Here is a 21,039-nt window from a genome sequence, read left to right as displayed (position 1 = left end):
ACCACCAAGTGATCTGGCCAGCCGTGGGAAGAGTCACAGAAAGAAAGCAGCGAGCAGGCTTCGCCCTGGTCTTTGGGCATCTGCAGTCGCTCTGAGGCTGTAAACCACTTGTGGCAGGAACTGTCATCTCCTGTGAGGCACAGTGGGTGGTGTAGGCCACATAAAATACGTACAAATCCCAGCCCAGTCCAGACTGTAAAAATGGTTTAAAGTGAAAACAGATCGGGGCACTTCTGGGGCTGCGGGCAGACATCAGCTCCGGGACGTCGCAGCTCCCTCTGGGCCTCTGTCGGCGGGTCGTCCTTGCTGCCTCGACAGAGCCTGCCGCTTCCTCCCGCCCCATGACGCAGCTCCCCGTTTTTGTGCATTCCGTGGCCAGCCAGGGAAGAGCCAGCGGCAGCAGCCGCCGGGTGGGAGCGCGGTCACCTCCAGCAGGGCAGTGACAGCCGGGGCGGGAATGGAAACCTCTGGCTGGCACCGCTCCCCGCGGAGTGCCGCCCCGTCTGCCGCGGTCGCGGTCGGTGCCCAGTGAAGACGTGACCCCTTCCTTCTCAGCTGTTCGTCGTGGCTGTGATGCCAGGGATGCTTTCAGATCTGCTGTCAGGTCAGGGCAGGCACTGTGGGGACTCGCTAATCCCCTCCAGGAAAGTTCCTGCAGCTTATTTCAAATACCCAGTTTAAACTGGTTAATCCAAGCAGGTCGGTCGGTCTGTCCGGTGGGTCCGGCAGCGCGCTGACACAGGCACCGCCGCGGGTGAAGGCCGGCTGTCGCTCCAGGGCCGTGACGGAGAGCGGCTGGTTCTGCCGCTCCCCTGCCAGACCTCTGCCTGCAGCCCTGAAAGCCTTTTGTCCAAACCCTGCGCAGTTCTGGGCCATTTCCCATGCACTTTTTAGTGCTTTTTGTCCTTCCTTAGTTAAAAACAGGACTTCTGTTGTTTCCCTGGTGAGACTAGTAAAAGCTAGGAGGATATTCATCTTAAACTTCCCCTTTATATCTAATTATACACCTGGGAAACAAAGTAATTTTTCCTAGAGAAGCAGATGGGGTGAAAATGTGGCTGTTTCCAAATTCCGCGGTACAGCTAACAGATGCCATTTTAACCATGACCTGTGTTTGGCTGTAGCCCGGTTTATCTCGCTCAGGAGAAATTTCAGGAAGTCGTGCAGAGCAAAAGGGTGCAGCTTGGCTTTTCATTGTTTTCATTGCTCCTATGCTTATATGACACAGGAAAACAAGGGGAAAATATCCTTTTGCTGGGACTCGCTCCCATGTTTCTCATGAATCTGCAGTTCAACCAAGCATCTATAAAATGGAAACTGAAGGAGCGCAGACCACATCGAGGGAAAGATGGTGCTCGGTGCAGTGCACGTATTCCACACTTGGCCAGAGTTTGTTTGCTCCTCCTGACTCAGTAGCATTTAAGTAATCTTCCTAGCATCTATACGTAAATAACTTCCCATGGCAAACAACATCAACCTTGAACCTTCAACTCTTTCTTTTCTTGGGAAGATTCAGCTTAAACTAGGTTTGTTTTCATATAAACCTAATTAAACTTGGAAATACTTTTTTTCAGTTATGTAATGTTAATTATCCTACATTCACATAACACGTTTTATGTTGGCTGAAAGCCAGACCAGTTTGTGAGCTGTTTGGAGAGCACTGGTAAAAGAACTCCGATTAGTCCCGATCCTTTGGTTAAAGTTGCTTTTCCCCAGCTGTGACTCCTCTCCTCCCTCCTAACTCCTCTGCTGTCATTAATGCTCTCAGAGGAGTCATTAGCCCAACCCCCTCGGGCCAAGTCCTGGGTGTATACTCATCTTAATTGCCAGTTTCTGACAATCACCGGACTTTTTCTGCGAGCCCCAGGATGGGCTTGGCAACCCCTGGCAGCAAGGTGGAGGGAAGAGCTAGGGGCAAGTCTTCCTTGAACTACAGCAGGAAGGTTTGCTAAAGCCTGTCTGGCAGGGCTGTCGGGGTTTTACGTGCGGCGATACGCAGTCTCTGTACACATACCATTTTACTCAGAAATGCCTCAATCGAGGCCAAATGTTGCTTTGCTGAAGACAGGCAGATCTTGATTCGAAACTTGAAATGGAGGCAGCTCGCCATGTACTAACAGTGGATGACCCTCCTACTTACACATTTTTGTCATATTTCTCTATCTGAATAGCTTCAACTTCCAAGTGTATGGAAGGCTTTGTTGTCAGATTAAAAACCTTTGTAGTCAAAGTCATCTCCCTTCCCTTCCACTGGTAGCATTTACAGCTGACTCATCTGCATCTGACTCACCTTATGCAACAGTGCATTGCTTTCAGGACAGTCCTGAGTATACAGTCAGGTAAAGGTAGGAAATTTGGGAAGCTGCAGGCAGAAGTATGGATGCAGGTGGTGTTGTCCTAGGTGGAACTGCCCTTCCCATAGATAAATGAGCGTTCCTGCTCTGTCTAGGGAGCATTAGGCACATCCAGCATGTCCCGTGTAGGTGGCCAGAGTTGTCCAGTGCAGTCTCTGCAGATTAGGTAGACTGAGCAGTCACAGACAGATGGATTTCACAACATGTGTCCTTCAAGTCTGATACACCTGGGGTGCTTTGGACCTACTGTGCCAGCGCTGGGTGGGTTGTTCAGATTGTGCACAGTAAGTAAGTGTCATCATGTGATCAGGAGGCACCAGATTTACTCTGCACACACAGTCACGGTGTAGGTTTCTTGAACAAAATATGTCAATCTACTGCTGGCTTGCCTTTCGGTCCCCGTGTTGGTGCTTCCCAATGCATTTTGGCACTGGTAATCATGTGGCCACAGAGTGGGTTGAACCAGCTCAGTGGTGCAGCTGACCGGGCAGATACACAGGCACTAGGACTGACACAGGAGAGGTGATGGGAGCAGGCAGGGGAGGGCAAGGCTGCTCCTCTTGACGGTAGCACATGCTTAGATTGACGTAAGCCGACCATGACACCAACCTGCAGTGATTGGTCTGGGATTTTGGCACATTGGACAGCCCAGGCAAAATTATGGCTGGGCCTCACGCTTTGATGAAGCTGCTGAAGACCTGAGGCCAGTGGACAAATGCCTCTGCTTCTGTCTGGTAAAGAGGACATAACTGGGATATTGGGACAACTGGTAGTTCTGATGGAGCTGACCTGGCCGCAGGGTGGACTAATCCCTGCATACCACAAGAAAGAACCAGGACAACCAAGACCACACGGCTGGGCATATGTGGAGTCAGAAATTGCACCTGGTTTGAGTGATGCATCTGCTTATCTTCTCCTAGTTAAAATTACTGGCCAGTCCCAAGAAAAGGATCACATTGACCTTTCACAGCTGTAGCATACTAAACAAATATTTTTTTCTAGCAACATGTCTGCTCCTTAACTCAGGCAGTGAAGTCCTGGGTCTTGGTGCTCAAGCACTATTGATTATTTGTCCCTTCCTTCTGTGATGACCCCCAAATCTTTACAAAACTGTAGCAGATCTATGTCTTTGACTGGGCCTTCACTTGACATTGACTGGTTTTGGGGGTTGGGTGGTATCATTGGGCTTCTCATTTAGCTACCACAATCTGCAAACAATTAATCTTGGTCTGGACTGTACAGGGGCTCTGGTCTACTCTGTCTTTGTAAATACTTCTCCTCCCTTGACCTTTTGGAATGATACTCAGTCTGTAAAGTTTCCCTGTGCTTCCTGTTGTATTCAATAAAATCCTTTGCTTAAAAAGTCTCTTGTTGATACTAACCATCTGGCATCTGGGGGAGAGGAGAAGGCAAAGGAAAGACAACAAATTAAGTGCTGGATTGTGGGTCAAAAGCCTCATCTGTAAAATCCTAACATAGAAACGTGCTGAAAAAGGAGGGAACAGGCGTAAGAACTTGGAAACCTTCTGCTTCAGGCTGCTGTTTCCTGGCGCAGTGCCCAGCAGGCACTGCATCAGGCAGCTCAGACCGGGAGCTTGTTTTCACTGCTGTGTGCTACTTCATTTTCTGGCCTGGGACGACATCTGGCTGGCATGTTCTTTCCCACACCCCAGGAAAAGCGGTCTTTTTAGCTGGTTACTGCAGTCCTTGGCATTAAAATAGAGTCAGTCAGACTACAAAGTAGCGTAAGATTGGCTTAAAAATAATGAGGTTTAAGTACAATTGAGCTTTGAGTTCTTTTTGTTTGCCTTCTGTCTTAGAAACCTTTAGAATACGTGATATGCATATTTTCCTGCTTTTCATCATGACCGTGAGTGCTCAGAAGTCACTTTGAAAGTGGGAAAAAACCCCAACAAAAGCAACAAAACAAACATAATACATCCTTACCTTTTTATTGAGAAGTCCAGAATAAATTACTTGGGCTTTCAGAATAACACCAGTTATCAGAAACTCTCAATTAAAAAAATAGGATAATTGGCAATATGCTTGCTGAGAAAGTAGAAGGGGGATAGTGGGACAACAAGATCGGAGAAACAGGAAAGAAGACTTACCACCTTCAAGAGATTGCTTAAGTCCAGCAAGAAACAGAGACTATGATGATATAACACCCACGTAGTTGTCTCCAGATTTTGAGTACTCTCCTTGTGTCTGGAAAGATTTCCTCCACCAGCAGAGAAGAGGTCCTAGATGAACAGAATTCATGGTCTGGAAGCAGACACCACTGACTGTTACACTGATCTTCTACACCACTGAACCAGCGTGTGTGCTCCTACATCCACCAAGTTGCATTGAAGCACAAGGAACTTGTACTTTGCTTCTTTCACATCATTCTGGATTTCAACAGCAGCTTTGCATAACAATGTGTCTCAGTTTTCATTGATAACCTGTTGCAAATCTTCCAATCTAACCCTGCAAAACAGAACGGTTTTCACAAAACCTGGCATTTTTACACAACATGAAACTGAGGTACTGCATGAGATGTTTGATTTACTGCCTGGGCTGCAGGCACGGGCCTGGTAGCTGCATGTTAGTTCAACCTGACTTTTCCTGGCTGGGGAATTCTGCAGAAAGCACTGCTACAAGTGTGAGGGCAACAGACCAATAATTTCTCTTTTGGTCTATATACATTTATTACTTCTCGACACAGTAATAAAGCTTTCTGGGTTTAGCTCTTACAGGTAGGATGGACAAGCTTATGTGAAATACGTTCCTTCCAACTACAGCAAGAATACAATTCTGTACCAATGACAAGTTAGCACTATAAATATATTAAAATCTGACCTCTGTGCACATGCCTAAGAGTTGAAAACGTACTGTAAGAAGATTGGAATGGTTTCCCTTGAGAGTGGATCCACACACATGGCAGCTGCTCTGATATCACGTATCAGTGTCTCCTGGTTGATATTTACTTAATTATTGACTCATTTACAAGGCTAACTAAGCATTGCAGCAGGTTGCCCAGAAACACCGTGTACTCTTCATCACTGACGTTTGTAAAACCAGACTTCATAAAGCCCTGACCCCAAGGAGCAAGAGGTTAGACTAGAGGCCTCTCAAGGCCCCTCCAACATGAGTGTTCCTGCAATGCTGTGACTCCAGACCTCTCAGGCACGGATCTCAGGTTTTGAGATTTTGCCCTGCATTTTCCAGTGTGTAAAAGTTTAGCCCAGCCTCTTCATCCCTCCATAATTCTTGTAAAAAGGAAAAAACCCATGCCACCGAAAAGCAGTAAAACATGCTGCGTTTGTGAGATTTTCATGGATGCTGAGTACAGATATTATTAATATTTTTCTCTTCTACTTTGGAGGAGCCTGTAAAAGGGTAGAGAAGCAGCAAAAAGGGGAAGAAATACAAGCACATATTTTATTTGGTAAGGTGACAGCTGGAGGTGTGGCCTCCCTGTCAGAACAGAAGCACAGTCCAACGACGATTGACGGGCAAACCAGAATATTGCCTGGCACGGTAGTTCCTCAGAGCCCAACACGAAGCAGTGACTCCCATCCTGCAAAAGCAGCAGGCAGAGTCATGCAGTTGGTTTAAATACATGCACTGTCATTTTATTTTAAACTCATTTTGGAGGCCCGTTGTCTAAGGCCTCTGAGACGACTATCAGGTGCCTCAGTATGAAATGCATGGGACGTAGGTGTGTGGTGATACTCTTCTTATCGTTTTGGGAGCTTCTCTGCTACAAACCCTGTCCAAACTCCAGTGTTGGCTTTGGACTTTTCCCAGTTCACTCCTCTGGGCTTTGCCACATCCCCAGCCTTTTCTTTCCTCGGGTGGTGCCGGAGCGGGATGGCTCTGCCGCCAGTTCCTGTTCTCCAGACACTCCCTGGGAATTACCAGGGAATGGTAGGGGCCTGGGGACATCACTTTGGGATTGTGGGAAGGCTGCACAGCCTCACAAGGGAGGAAGGGCACGTTGCTACTGGTATGCTTGCCACAGCCTGGTGGTCTTGCTGTACCCTCACAGCACACTTTTGCGCATGGTTAATGGCTTCTAGAGTCCCTGCTTTCTTCCTCTGGGATGAGGGGCTTTAACTGCTCCCAGCCTTCAGGCTGGTAATCCATAATCTAATCAAATTTTAGTATGCTCAGAGCAAATGCTATCTAGGATGGCCTAAATCTGATGTCCTGTTCCTTTAGGGACCATCAATTTTTCATGTTCTGTCACCTTTGAAGATGCTCATGAGTGTCCTATTGCATGACAACAGCTCATCAGTGCTATGTTTAGTATTGTCTCAGGGTCATTATTTCAGTAGCCCCATTAACCTCTGGTCTTTCAACAAAAGCAATTTGAAGGAATGCTGGTCGGTTATGGTTATCTTCTGGTACAGGGGTTGGACTTAAGCTACCTACCTTTTTTTTTTTTTTTCCTACTTCTGCTCTTACTTCCCTCAATTTCATGCTCCCAAACACCACTCAGAGCCTTGATAACAGCCCTCCTGTCCAGCTTATGCTGGAGGTGAGAGTGGGTCTGAAAGGCTATGGGATTTAGGAAGGACTGTCTAGCACAGCAATAGGGGACTCTCTTCTTCAGGGCTCCCATTCAGCTCTCCCGGTCCTGATTCCTCTCTTCTGCTATGTCTCTCCATAATTCACATTGCCCTGTGGGTGGGCTCAGCCCCTGAGCTATTTCTGTAGCTTTGGTGTCCTGCCTATTTCTCAGAGGTGGTCTTCACCCTGCTCAGTCATCAAGTTCCTTCAGGAGTGGGACCCTAAGGCCAAATTATTCTGCTCTGCAGGATGTAGATTTTCAGTTATGATGGACAGATTATTTGTTTCTTCTTAGCTAGCCATCATGAAAGCATCCCCCAGCCTTTTCAGGTGATGGAAGAGTCCTACCAGTTACTTCATGTTAAGCTGTACGATCAATGTAGACCATCCCTTTCCCCAAAACCAGCAGCTTTAAGCATCATGTTTTCTGGGTTAGGGATTCAATGGATTGGACAGAACATCTGAGTAGGGAAAAACTGAGAGAAAGGGAGGACTAGGGTAGAAAACAGTGAGAATTAACAATTCTTGGGAAAGGGGGTATAGGAATGCACTGAGTCCCAACAGGCATGTTTCTGGAACAATGATTTTCAGTCTGAGGATGCACAGATGGCTTTTAGGAGATCATTTGTTAAAAACAAGTTCTTATATTCTATAGGGTCATGTGTGTATACGAAATCTAGAAAGGGATGTGGAAAATTTGTAGGGATCCACAAACTGGAAAAAGTAGAAGGCTGCTAAATATTTTCTAATAAAGTGATGTGATTACAGTGAACTGAGAGAGTAGCCATGTATACCATCACTGAAAGCCTGAAGTGAAGTCACATGCTAAGAGGGAAGACAATGTCATCATCACCCACTTGTTCCTTGAGAGGGTAAATAGAGGGTTAGTGTCTGCCCTTTCTGGGAAATGCAGAAACCTGTCCCTGGGAAATGCTGGGCTGCACAGCTCTGGAAAATGCTTTAAAAATGTCAGGCAAAGTTCTCACCCACATTTACAGAGACGAAGCTCGTTCTCTTCAGTCTTCAGAAATTCAAATAAAAACATAGAAGTTCTCAAACTTGATAGCTATCCAGTGTGAGTTAATACACTGACAGTTTCGCCTCTTGATTTTTGCCCTGCTTCTGGGAGGCACAGGAGGTTACATGTGCACTGGTTTTGTTACCTTGATCTCTATGAATACAAACGCAAAGCTGGCTTTAAATAAATCCCAAGTAAGAACCCCCCGAAGAGGCCGCCCATTAGATGGCAGCACAGATATGCTCAATATCCATTACTGCCAGCGGCTGCTCTAGGAAAGCCCCTCCATTGCTGCCGGCACCCCCAAGGTATCTTGTGTCTGAAGAATTTTCACATTACTTAATGCAAAATTAATTAAAATCTGTAAATGAGGAATTTCATATTATATTACAGCAGATAAAATTAAAAAAACCCACAGTGGTAGCATGTATTAAGCTGGAAGCTCTTTCAGAATTTCTGAATGATTTTATTCCTTATCGCTCCAACTAATTTCATTTTATTAACGGAAAAATAAATTGAAGCAAATGGAGAGGAGAACTTTTTCAAACTTAAATGTCTCCCACCGAGCTCATTACTAATTTTGCATTGTGCTGGCATAAAGTCAGATAAAAGAGAATCAAGGTGCTAATTGCATACCCGTAAGCCTGACATTTGTGCTGACATCCCTGTGCTTCGCCCAGTATTTTGCGAGAAGGCCGTGTTTGAGAAACATCAAAGGGATGAGGTGCCTGGTCTTTTGTATGGCAGAGCAAAACTCCTACCTTTCTGTACCAAGACCCAATGGGGAAATCCTGAGTCTGTGCAACTGGTAATGTAACTGACATTCTAGAGCATCTTCTGCGGTTAAACTGTGGAAATATTTTTTTTAAATATGTGGTAATCATATAAAAAAGACATCAGTCTAGCATATAGGATTTTGACAATCTTTATTTCAGTTTTTTCCCTAAGAAATAGCAAGTTAATAGATTAATAATTATTATTAACAATTATTAATACATAAATAATTTTCCTTATTAATAATTCTTGCAGCTATATTAGGCTAATATAAAGCTAACTTGCACTTGACAAAATCAGGAGTAATAATCCGTATTGTTATGCTAATTTAAAACCAGTTTGTGGAGGTAAATTCAGCCCCAGCTCCTAGCTTTTTGGAGTATCTTTCCTTCCAGGCTGTTTTCCCAGGTGACTGAGCTGATGTTCAGACTTGGAGGCCAGTCTCACACGAGTAGTCTCAGGAAGTGTTTTGCAGCAACTTTTGGAACCACTCCAAAAGCTCCAAAAGAGGAGCTTTTTAGTGTCTTGTAGGCAATTAGGGGCCACAACTCCTCTCGGGAGCTGATGAGCACAAGGTGCCTCCTTATACTTTATTCCCCAGAAATTTGTCTCTTGCACAGGCGATACTTCCCTCATCACCTTGTGAAGTGGAAAAGCTACGTGACTGCCCACAGTGGTGTTATGAGACTATCTGGAAGAAGGGCAGGATTTATCAGTTTACTTTTTAAAATGCAAAAGGCATTTCAGAAGGCAGTATGGAGTAATGCTAAGCAAAAATTTAAGAGACAGATGGGTAATAGAAAGCGTCATGGCAGTATCCGATCACTGCAAGCCTTGGCTTTGTGTATTTGGCAGCACAGGACTAACGTTTGATATAAAGGGAAGAGCATGAATTTTTAAACTACATGTTCTACTTTCTGCAGAATTTTGGGTCTTCTGTGAAAGTCTCTTCTCAAAATATTAATCTGTGAGGATCACAGATCAAGGTGGAGTGGCTGCAGGTACGGCTAATGCATGCAGGTACTGCCAGCTACTCCAACAGCAGGCAAAGCCATTCCCTTCTGCGCAGAGCTCCTTGGAAAGGAGAAATGTGTAAGCCTCTAGACTTTAGCACATGGGAAAAAACCCTGTTGCTTTCTGGCACTACTTCAGAAAGTACTCAGCATATGGCTGGCCTTTCAATGTATGAACTAGTCAGGACAAATCTGTTTTGTTTTGGGTTGGGTTTTTTTTTTAATTTTTTTATTTTAAATTTTCTAATTCTTATTCCATTTCAAATCCTCAGAGAATCAGGTGAAACTACTAAAACTTTTAAATGTTTGAAGGACATCAGACTAGCAGAGTGAAAATGGACGGAAAGCTGCTGGGCCCAGCATTACATTTTCCTACCTAGAACAGGGGAAGCTGGATGGTGTGAGGGAAGCTGATCCGTTACTCCAGTCGAAATACAGCAGACCCGAGGAGTTTGAGAATAAATAGACCCCAGTCACAATTGTTTCTAGATCATCTCCAAATGCAGGTAGCACTGCATCAGGATCATGGAGGCAAATACAGCGTCTATTTGACAAGAAAGTACTTACCTCTTGTTGGTGTAAGCTCTGGGATGATGTACATCTCTGACAGCCCCTGACAGCTCCTGTGTAACTGCATGCAGTGACATTAGGGGCACTCAATTTCTAAGCTTTACTGTGTCCTCCAAATCACTTCTTCGAGATTTCCAATCTATTTAGGAATAACTGAAACGCATTGCCTATAAAAATGAACAGGATTTCAGCATCCTGCAAACCTGGCAGTTGTCTATGTAACTATAATTAACTCCTAAATAATTTAGACTCTCCTTTCTCTTACTATAAACTAAGTTTTATACCAAAGTAATCAGGAACTTTATATTGTTGCCCATATATATATATATATATATATATAGTCAGGTACCAGAGGGTGGAGATAACTTACCAACAAGGTTCTTATACTGTGAATTTGACCCATGCATACAAGTAAATCCCTGCACTCATTAAGGGATCAGATTTTGCTTGGACTTTACATACCTTAGGGATCTGTGTAGGTACAGGTGTGTAGGAGGTGGCCAGGCTTGTGTTTAGGAGGAGGACAGTAATCCCAACAACAGCAGCCGTTACCACAGATGAGCTGGAGAAAAGCACTATCACACTTTATTTTAGTATGCTACAAAATTCATTGTTGAACTTTATTAGGTACTTTAATACCAAGCATACTTTAAAGTAACAAAAATTATTGTTGTTATTACTTTTTACAGAAAATCAGGTATTTCAACAGTTCTCTTTACAGTTTGTTGACTTAAAAAAAAATTACAATTGACAAGTTACAGTGGAGTGGGATGGGAAAGTGGTAACATTTAAAAAGATAAAACATACTATTCATACTGAGTCAACATTTAGTGACGTACATCCTGGTATGTCTCTCCTTCTGGTTATGTACAAATGGTACATATTCACTGAGCTGCCCTGGCAGGGTTGCGAGGTCTTGTGATGATACTCCTTTTGCAATGTTTGTGTATATTTAGAAAGGGCTTTTACATTACACAGTCACCATGATGCAAAACTTAGTAGTCCATAACAAAATAATGTAATACAGAGAAACCCTGTTTCGGTGATTTCTGTCGCAGCCAAAGTGCCATAACTGCAATAATGTGGGATAGAGGTAAACCTAAGGAGCAAACGAAGATGGTGATATGATAGCACATCCAGATAGCAAACCCCTTCATGGCTTTTGAGGTGAGAATGTGGCTGTGAGCCAATAACAGCAATGAATGAGGACGGGCTTCACCGAGACACCATTTAACAGGGACTCCTGAATGCATCCAGCCCTTAAGGATGCGCATTTTCCAGCTGACACTAGTTGGACTAATCACAGATTTAAAAACCTGTCTGAAGTGGGACCTTAATGAGTTTATGTAGCATCATGTGTAAACTACTTGATTTTCACCTTCCATCCCCTTCAGGTCAGTAGCAGGTACTGGGAATACCTTTATGGTGGTTGATTGATTTGGATGGGGTTTTTGACCAGCTCTAACGCTGGTGCTGTAGAAATCAGGGAGTCTCCTACAGACAGTTACAAGAGCAGATTTGGATTAAAACAACATGTTTTTTAAAAAAATGCTGCCCAGATTCACATATAAATTTACTTGGCAGACATCCACGTCTGCGTTCAGTCTCTAAGACAAGCAGCACCACACCGGTACCTTGGTAGTTAGAAGTGTTACCCAATTCCCTGTATTTATTTATTGACAGTTTGCTTAAATATAATTTTTTGTTCAAAAGTAAAATAAATTTTCTGAGATTTATGCACTAAATTCTGGAATAACTTGTGTTGTGCAGCCAGTAGTTAAAAACCAGTTTTAACTCGTGTTTTACTCATGTCTTCAGTGTATTGTGTTATTTGGGATCAGCATTAGCAATGAATTATTATTTTAGCCGCTTCCCCTGAAAGCCAAAGAATGATGCAACAGGCTTAAAAAAAAATCTGAAGAAATTAGCGTTGCAGTGTTGATTCTGGGCTGGATTCAGCTGCGGCACGCAGGAGAGGGTGGCAGAAATGTGGGGAGCAGCGTGCTCCTGCTCGGTCCTGAGCCGGGGGAGACCCGTGCCATGCTGGGAGGTACCGGAGAGGAGCGGAGGAGATGGGGTCCCTGCTTCCCTCCATTGCTCTGTGCCTGGCGCTTGGCATCCAGGCCTTTTGCTATGAGGTCTTTCTTGATACCCTGTGCCCACCCCTGTTTTAGGGCTCAGTGGCTTCTGGAAATGAGGGTGCCCTTTGGGGAGTGACCCGCCGAGCCCCCGCGGAGGGAAGCGCCAGCCCCATCAGTGCCCCGGGGCTCCGTGCACCCAGCCCTCACATAGCTATTCGCAATGTGTATTTGCTTACTAGGCTCTTATGTATCGAGTTTAAGGCCAGAAGGGATCGTTAGATCACCTCGCCTGATTGGCATTAGCATGGGCCAGAGAGTATCACTCAGCGGTTATGTGGCAGGACAAGGAAAAGAATAGAAACGCCCTTGCAGTGAGCAGCTGTATGTTACATTTAAGGGGTAAATTACGTTCTCCTATTAAAAAAGAATGTGTTTTTATTTTGTCGCTTCAAATACAAACAATTCTATGTGTCTTGGGAAATTATAGTATTATGATATTCAGTCAGACATACCTTATAGTATATATGCTTCATAGAACTAGAATATAGGTCAGAAATAATTTTTCAGTCTTAAGTTTGTTACAGACATAGATTAATTGGAACACATATGCAGTAAAAATTGAGAAGCTTTACAGTTTTAGTCAACTTATTATACAGTGAAGTAAATGAAGTGCAGCAATGTAGCAGTAAAAGTTATGCTTTTTCCACTAGGTGATGGAAACATTCAGAGAGTCTATTTATAAATGCTAATTTAAGAGAGATGTCCTATCAGCTTCTTGGCTACTGGGATAGGAATAGTCTGGACTTAACTGCCTCTCTACTGTGAAAGGTTTTAAAGCTTTTTGCTTTCCATCCGAATAAAAAAAATGACATTTACAAACCTCTTCAATGCATATATATTACATATGTTTATCTAGCAACAACTACACCCTTTTTAATTTATTCCCCAAATGTGACTTTTCATGCATGTCTTCTGGATGCTGTATTCAGCAACAGTTTCTAATGAGCTGGTGTGTAATCCATGATTGCATTTCTCTTCTGAAAATCACTTCCACGTCTGGCTGATCTATGTTTAGAAGGTAGCGCTTACCCATCAGGCATTTTTGCACTCGTCAGCGTTCTTCTCTGTCGTAGGCCCTTTCCCAAGCTTCTTCCAATTTTAATGTTGATGTACAAAAGCTGTTATTCGTTTTGTTTTGTGCTCATTCTAGTGAGGATTGGCTTAGTAGGACTGTGCAAAACAGAGAGAAGAGAGAAGCTGGTTTACTGCCAGCAAACATAAAGCTGTTCATGCTGTGCTTGGCTCAAGGCAAGCCTCTGATCAATATTCTAATACACTTCATTATTTGCATTTCCATTTATCATGAAAAATGACAAGTTTAATCTTCAGATATGACAATGATTTATAATCTGGAATTCTTAAAAATCAGTTTTCATCAGCTAATCGACATGGGAAGGCAAAATAGTGAGATTGTTTCATCAGAAGTTTGAACAATATGAAAATAAAGATACAACGTGTATGGGGCAAGAGTGACATTTTCTAGATGAATGTCATGAATTGAGTTAAAATCCTGACATTTCTGTTCTGTATCAATAATTTCTTTCACTCCCCTGAGCACACAATCCACATTCATAAACAAGATAAAATAATACCTCGTGTTAAATTTCGAAGGAGCAGACCCCAGTGAGGACAGAGGTGTTTTCAACCCAAACTCTCTCTTAAAAACTAATTCTCACCCATCCAGTTTCCTGTACTGTAAACAGAGCTGTATTCGCAGGAGAGCGGACACCGGCTGCGGTGGCACAGCGAGCAGGGGGACGAAGGCTCCCCCGTCCTCGCTGAAGGTGACTGGAGGAGGCAGTGCGTGGGAATGGGGGCTTAATGAGAAAGTCTATTTACAAGTACCCACGTACATGCAAATATAAAAACCTGACTGCTCCAGCGTTTGGCATTGAACAGAAGGTTCTTGTACCAAATGAGCTCCGCAAATTCACCGTTAGCTAAACTCTCCTGGATCGCTCAGACCAAACCGTGAAGTCACTTGGCAGGCAGCTTCCCCGTTGCCTCCTGTGAAAGGGTCACTGGTCAGAGGTCCTACAAGCCCACAGCCTAGGGGAGAGGACAGCCACCTTCATTGCAACCCCACTCCCCTCATCGTAACACAGGGACCTCTGCAGGAGACTGCTGGAATGCAGAACTCGGGGACGGGGCGGGGGGGAAATCACAATTTTTGTGAAAATAAAAGAAAAAGAATCAATTTCATTGTGAAATGACAGCGAACTAAGAGTTTCAGAACTAGAAACTCTCAAAAATGTTACTGTAAGAAGACTGAAATATTTCATTTCCCCCCCCACATTACATGGAGCAGCCACGTTCTCCCATTCCCACCAATTCCTCACACACCTTGACTCTCGTGGTGACCTTGGCCTGCTGATAATTCACCCACAGACACCAGGGAGAGTGACGCCCCAGAGCAGGATGCCCAGACCTGAGAGCTCAGCATGGTGGTACCAACAACTGGGGAGCCCGGTGGTGGCTAACCCTTCTGCTGCGGACCCTGGGTGCCTGCTTCCCCCATCAACTTCCAACAAATGGACACTTTTCAAGCAAAGGTTGTTTTGGAAGAAAATTCCTGACTTGTTACAGCCCACGTGTTCAGCATGTATCTGTAGTCCAGATAGATATATTTTACAAAGACGACACTTTTAATTGATGTTGCTGAGACTAGAAAGTAGCAAATAAGCTATGCAAGAAGCATAAGGTGAGCTAAGGAGGGCCCTGCAGAAGACAAATGGATCAGTTTTGCTTTTGTCAGAAAAAGAATACGTAATATAGTGTTCACTGTGGTAAAAATGTTTTTTTATGATGCAACTATGCAATGGGGATGGTAGTTTCCGATTGTAAAAGAAAACTCGCCATTGATAGCTCCATGAGCTTCTTTTCTCCTTTTAAAACATGTAGCAAAAATGAAGGATAAAGAATGGATGAGAAATGCACATACCTGTGATAAATAAAATCTATTAAAAATGGTCTGAGTCGGGAATTTTGGTGTTATTTTATTAATATGGGTACTAAAAGTAATTATATGGCAATTATTAATATAGGTAAGTAGCACTACTAAATAAAAGAAAAGAAAGAAAAAGTGCTTAAGCCACCAATCTGTTTATTTGCTAAGTGAGATACGGGGTTTTGTGAGCCTCTTAAACAATCTGTAGTTGGTGAAATTGAAATCCAGGGAAAGCCGGAGTTGCATGGTGAGGAGCACGTGCCCCGATACTCCTAGGAACAATCTAAACTTAATAGAACTGAATGAGCCATTTCTTTCAATTATTTTTAATCATAATTTCATGTACCTGTGTTATTCAGATCCTTAACCATGCTTATTGGATTTCCAGCAGTACTCAGTGTTTCAGCTGTAACATACTAAAACCTTTATTAGTTCTTTTGACAAATTTTGCATACAGGTGTTATACACATGGAAATGAAATTTAATAAATGCCAGAGGTGCCTAGCTGATAAGGCAGAAATAAGTCATTCACATCCAACAGCTGTCAGTCCGCTTTGTATCACATCATAGGCTTTTGATGCCTTGAAGTTTCTTTTCTTAGAGCTACGTACAACCCTTTTCTAGTGCTGTTGCCTAGAAATCAGTTAATGAAAGCAGTCTTCGTGAAAGCTGTATTACCCAAACCACATAGGTGCTCTGCTGTGAAATTCTCTATTTAAAGTACTGAAAGGCCACCTGTTAGGCTGACATCCTGACAACACAGTTATTATTCATATTTGACCCATTCAATTAGGGGAGTCACTTCTGTTGGCTGCAGAGCTGGGGTACAGTCAACCTGGAGGGATTTACAGCATTTTAGTTTTTATGTACATTTTCAGAGAGAGGCCACTGATATTTCTTTGTTTTGAAGATGAATCATGGGGAGATTTCCAAGTTGCTCCCTGCCAAGTTACAAAGCACGTACTGAATTTCAGATAGCCCCTTACATGCTGTTACTGGAAAGGCAGTCAGATGGATAGTAAATATATAAAGGCAGACCTTCTAGGTAAGAATATATATTCTCTCCAGCAATCTTAACACTTTACACCATTAATTGTCACAAGACATATTTATACGATTTTCTTTGCCACTTATTTGACCAGCATCTAGAAAATAACACCTTTCCAAGAGTTAATCTTTTTTTGCTGTCTCCAAACACACAGAATTACTGAGCTAAAGAGCAACTGGCATTCATGGTCACACCAAAATTGGTGCTACTCCAAAACCACATCAGCTGGCAGAAGTCCATGGGCTAATGAAGCGCCAGAGATTTCTTCCCAGCTCCTCCACAGTATTCCTCTAGCCTAGAGAGCGGCATTATCTCTCTTGAATGCTGGTGCTGTGTTTGGTGTATGGGAGGAGATGAAGGAGGAGAGAAACATTGCTGCTGAAGATCTGCAGTAGAAAACAGACATGCTGAGGCACCTTGGATAACACCACTGCCCAGGCAGTAGGCCAAAAAAATTTGGACAAGTTCAGTTTTAATGAGGTGCTTGGAGTTCTTGCCTTTCTGCTTATGATCTGGGTCGGCTCCTTGCAACCACAGGTAGATGGTTTTGTTGTTTACGTCAAGGTTGGTGCAATGCTAAGTGTGTTAAAACTCCACTTGCAGCTACTGCACCCCAAAATTCAAATAGCAACATGCATTCAGGACCTGGGCAATATCCAGATGTGTGTAATTAAAAGGCATGAAAGGCAGGTAGATACCCAGCTGCATGGGACAGCCAATGTCCCATCTTCTCTTATTTCTTTGAAGACACTCCCTTTAAAACAGGAAACAAAACCTATTTGAGAGGCCTGAGAGAATGATTTTGTTTTTCATGTGATGAGAGAGGAATAATGTGTACTCCCACTTGCCTTTAAATGTGTATTCCCATTTGCCTGTCTACTGTGGGTACCTTGTCCCTCTTGATGCACTGAACATCCTTTGCCCTGGCCTCATTGGGGGGTGCTTATGCATTGCCTGGGGAGCCACCCAGGGCAAATGCTGTGCTCTCAATAAACAGCAAGGCACCAACTCAGGTCCTCTCCGAACTCCTAAGAGTCCCGGTGATCCAAGCTGAAGCTCTAGCATGTGTTTTGGAGATGCTGTCCACAGATCATCTTGGAAATAGCCGTGTGGCCAGGAGGTGAATGAGTTGTGCTCCCTGGTGCCTACCCCTGCACTGCGGTTTAGAGACAGTAAGGAGGGAACAAGGCTGCCCTATGGAGATGGAAGGAAGAATGGACAGAAATTCCCCGACGGTTTTGCTAGCAGCTTTCTTTCAGTGTTTCACTGTTCAGCATCTTCTGAACAAAACGTGATAAAGGACCTGTCCGCACCAGAGCTGCCTAAGTGCGTTTCCTTCTCCTCCTGGCAAACCAGCAGACAGGATCTGGCAACTGCCTGCTCTGCCATCGCTCACAGCTACCGAAGACTACCTGAGAGGGCAGGGCTTAAAGAGAGTACACAGCAAACCTTGAGGAGTTACCAAAACTTTTACAAAACGTTGGGATTGAAATTGTGTGATGGTTTTGTCCGTATGGCATTAGAGGAGAAGCTCATCTCAGCAGAAGGGTGTGTGAGCTGGCTTTTTTGCTGCAGCACTTCCTTGCAATAAAATAGAATTGAATCACATAAAAAATGACAAGGTTTTTACCGATTGCATATGCAGGCCCTGTGAAACCAGAGCTGAGTGGAATGGTAGGACTTACTCAATCTGCTGGGTGGTATTTCATGCACCCTGTTAGTAGCAGCAGCTGAACTCCTGGGCACGGGTTGTAGGAAGTGTTTCCAGGGCTGTAGGAAATGTTTCCAGGGCTGTAGGAAATGGTTTCAGGAGCATTCAAGAATTTTCTAAATGTCTGTCAAAAGGTGGCCTAGGCTATTTTGCAGGCAGAAGGCTCAGTTCATGGCTGCACAAGGGCATTTCTAGCATCTGAGAGGATGGTTTCAGGGTGACAGGGACGATGATGGTCAGAGTTAACCACTGAACAGACAGAATGCCATTTTATTAGACAACCTTTTCCAAGAAGCAACAGAAAAAAGGCTGAAGGATCCAGTCAGATCAATTTTGCCAGGTTGCCGGTATCTGTGTATGACATACAGCTGGACAGCCCTTTGCCATCAACAACTCATATACTGTCATTCACAAGAAAAAACCCAATGCGTTGGCAGACCTCAAGCTACACTCCTTGCATGCTTTAGTGCTCCCAGTGACTGCCCTGCTGGCCAGATCCTGCCCTTTCCTGCCAGACTCTGGCCAATTCTTCTAGCTTTAAAATCCAATTCATTCTCACATTGCTTTTCCCCCCTTTTTCTGTTGCTATATGTGGAGACTGACACATGGCAGGAGGAAATGGCTGTCAGTTCAGAGGCTGTTTGGTTGTAGGCAGTGTGCTTTGGGGGGAGAAAAGTGACACGACAGGGAAACATTATTTTCTGGGTTGTTTTCTTTTATTTCTCCAGACAGAATGTTTTTTGAAGCTGTTATGACAGCAAGCAAAAGTCTCCAGAGAAAATTGTGGTTGTCAAGACAAATTAATTTAAAAACAAGAAAGGATTGAGCAATTAAGTCTGACCACCTTGTGCCGAGGTATGAAAGGAGAGGTGTATTTGGAAATTAAGGCTGGAGCCCAGGGTGTGTCAGGACAGTCTACCCATTTGTGGCTTGACTTCTTGAGAAAGGTGAGGAGATTTTTTTGGAGGAGAGAAAAGATGGAGTTTGGGCTTGGAGATGCATCTCACATAACGTCAGCTCTCTCAGAGTCAGGCACCGGGTGTGTGGCTCTGGGCAGTCCTTGGAGAGGGACAGGGCCCTCCTGGGGTGACTCATTTAATTTTGGGATGGCTTCCAGGGTGGATGAGTGCCATTGGCTCCTGTGGGTCCATAGATCTGGATGAGACTGGAGGCCTAAGTCTGAGATGGACGAAGTGAGGTGTGTGAATCCTGGAGTTAGAATTATACTGCACAGAGTGATTAACAGCATGCATGGAGACACAAAGAGAGAAGCTACTGCCCACGCATAGAAGATAATCTTCAGCCTGAAATATCAAATTATTAGGCAGCCTTGGATTAGTTGTTGTAACAGATTGTCAAAGATCTCGCCTGAGCACAGCTTGAGGACGGGTATTTTTAGTCCTGTTGGGGCGTGCAGTTGTGTACCAGGACTGCCTTCATGGGGTAGCAAATGGCTTTGCAGAAGGTGGGTCTAAGATTTCACCCCCGGCCCAGGAGGGCTCAGTAAGATAAGCTCAACAGCTTAAGGGCTGACTGGCCTGGGTGTAGGGGATGCAGGGGCAGGCCGGCCTGGTGGGAAGGCATGAGCCAAGCTGTGTATGGCAGTCAGCTTTGCTGCTCTTCTCAGCAAGACCATGCGTGGGGGAGCAGGTGAATTTTGACTGCAAATCCTAAGAACCGGGGTTAGAGCAGCTTGGAGAAGGCACCTCATCAGAGCCTGACAATTTTCTTATTTCCGAAAGATCCTTCTTTAACTAGACCTAAATATAACACAGTGGCAGTGACAGGCTCCGAAACCCTGAATATGGGCAGGCTTCAAGCTTCCCTGCCACCCTTCCTAATCCCTGGCTCGGGTGGCTTTCCTCTGGTTTGAATGTGGCTCCAAGAATGCAACATATGCATATGTGTCAGTGAGAAAGGCAGGAGGAGAGTGACAGGCAGAGGGAAGAGAGACCTATCCAAGGATGGAGCAAGTAGTAGCTGTCATCCCCGTCATCTGCCGGCACCAGTCTGGGCTGATGGCAACAGGGCTGTCTTGGGTGGTGGCTCTGCTACCCATGCCTCGCTACCAACAGCTTTCAGGTCCCTCAGCTGGACAGCTTGGTGCTGCACCGCCGTACCTCCTGAGCAGGCACAACCACCCCTCGGCTACCATCACACACAGCGCAGTGTGCCCCAAACAAGGAAGGAGGTTGTGTGTCTGCTCAAGGTGGGTTCTGAAACACTGAGATGTAGTGATCAGATTCTGCTGAACAGTGGGCAGTGTTTTCCTCCATTTCAATATTTGCTCTGTGCCTGTCAAGAAAAGGAAGATTTTTATCATAATGAACAAACACAGCAAAAAGCCTCCTATTCTTTCTCGTAAAGAGTTTTCTTTTACTGTGGAGCATCACAGAGACGCTCCTTCCTCTGGTGGTCCCTTTCCAGAAGGCTCATCAATTTGTCTTTTGTACTTGGTGATGTTTCTGGCAAGTTTGGGATGGCAGTCACGTCTCAAAACGGCTTTGCTGGCATGGGAGACCTAGTATGTTGTTGGAAGGACTGGAGAGAGGCTGAAATGCCTTCATCAATAAAGTCTTTCACATGAAGTAGCTTCCTGCTCTGCAGAGTTGTAGGCTCGAGTCAAGCAAAATCAGTTACTTGTTCATCTATTTTTATTTCCTCTGTGTGGTTTGCTGCAGTCTTTCTTTACCCAGATGGTCAAATAAATTGCTGTCACTAAACAGGAGTCCCTGAACAGCGGTTCCTAAACTCTTCCTGTTCTTTAACTGTTCAATGAGAAAATATTTCATTTTCTTTATATTCTGCACATTTGCTGGAGCTGTTTTTCAGTTTCTCCCCTGGAACCCAAAGGATCCATAGGTATTTTTGTTTGTTTCATCAGCCTTCAAGCCACATGATCAGAC

At 44.3% G+C, this 21,039-nt stretch overlaps 1 protein-coding gene across 3 annotated transcripts in view; it reads right to left on the bottom strand.

The window, feature by feature from the left end:
- Window positions 1-10,849: 10,849 nt before the first annotated feature.
- LHFPL3 (LHFPL tetraspan subfamily member 3) overlaps window positions 10,850-21,039 on the bottom strand; it is a 266,989-nt gene continuing 256,799 nt past the window's right edge. For all 3 annotated transcript variants that reach the window (XM_030013323.1, XM_030013324.1, XM_030013322.1), the window contains one exon: window positions 10,850-13,597. Coding sequence is in view for 1 of the 3 variants with exons in the window: in XM_030013322.1 (XP_029869182.1) it covers window positions 13,569-13,597 (29 nt within the window). In the remaining 2 variants the exon portion in view is untranslated. The remainder of the gene's footprint in view (window positions 13,598-21,039) is intronic.

Source organism: Aquila chrysaetos, chromosome 5 (assembly GCF_900496995.4).
Source record: "Aquila chrysaetos chrysaetos chromosome 5, bAquChr1.4, whole genome shotgun sequence".
NCBI lineage: Eukaryota > Metazoa > Chordata > Aves > Accipitriformes > Accipitridae > Aquila > Aquila chrysaetos.
This window is presented reverse-complemented; position numbering and strand designations above follow the sequence as displayed.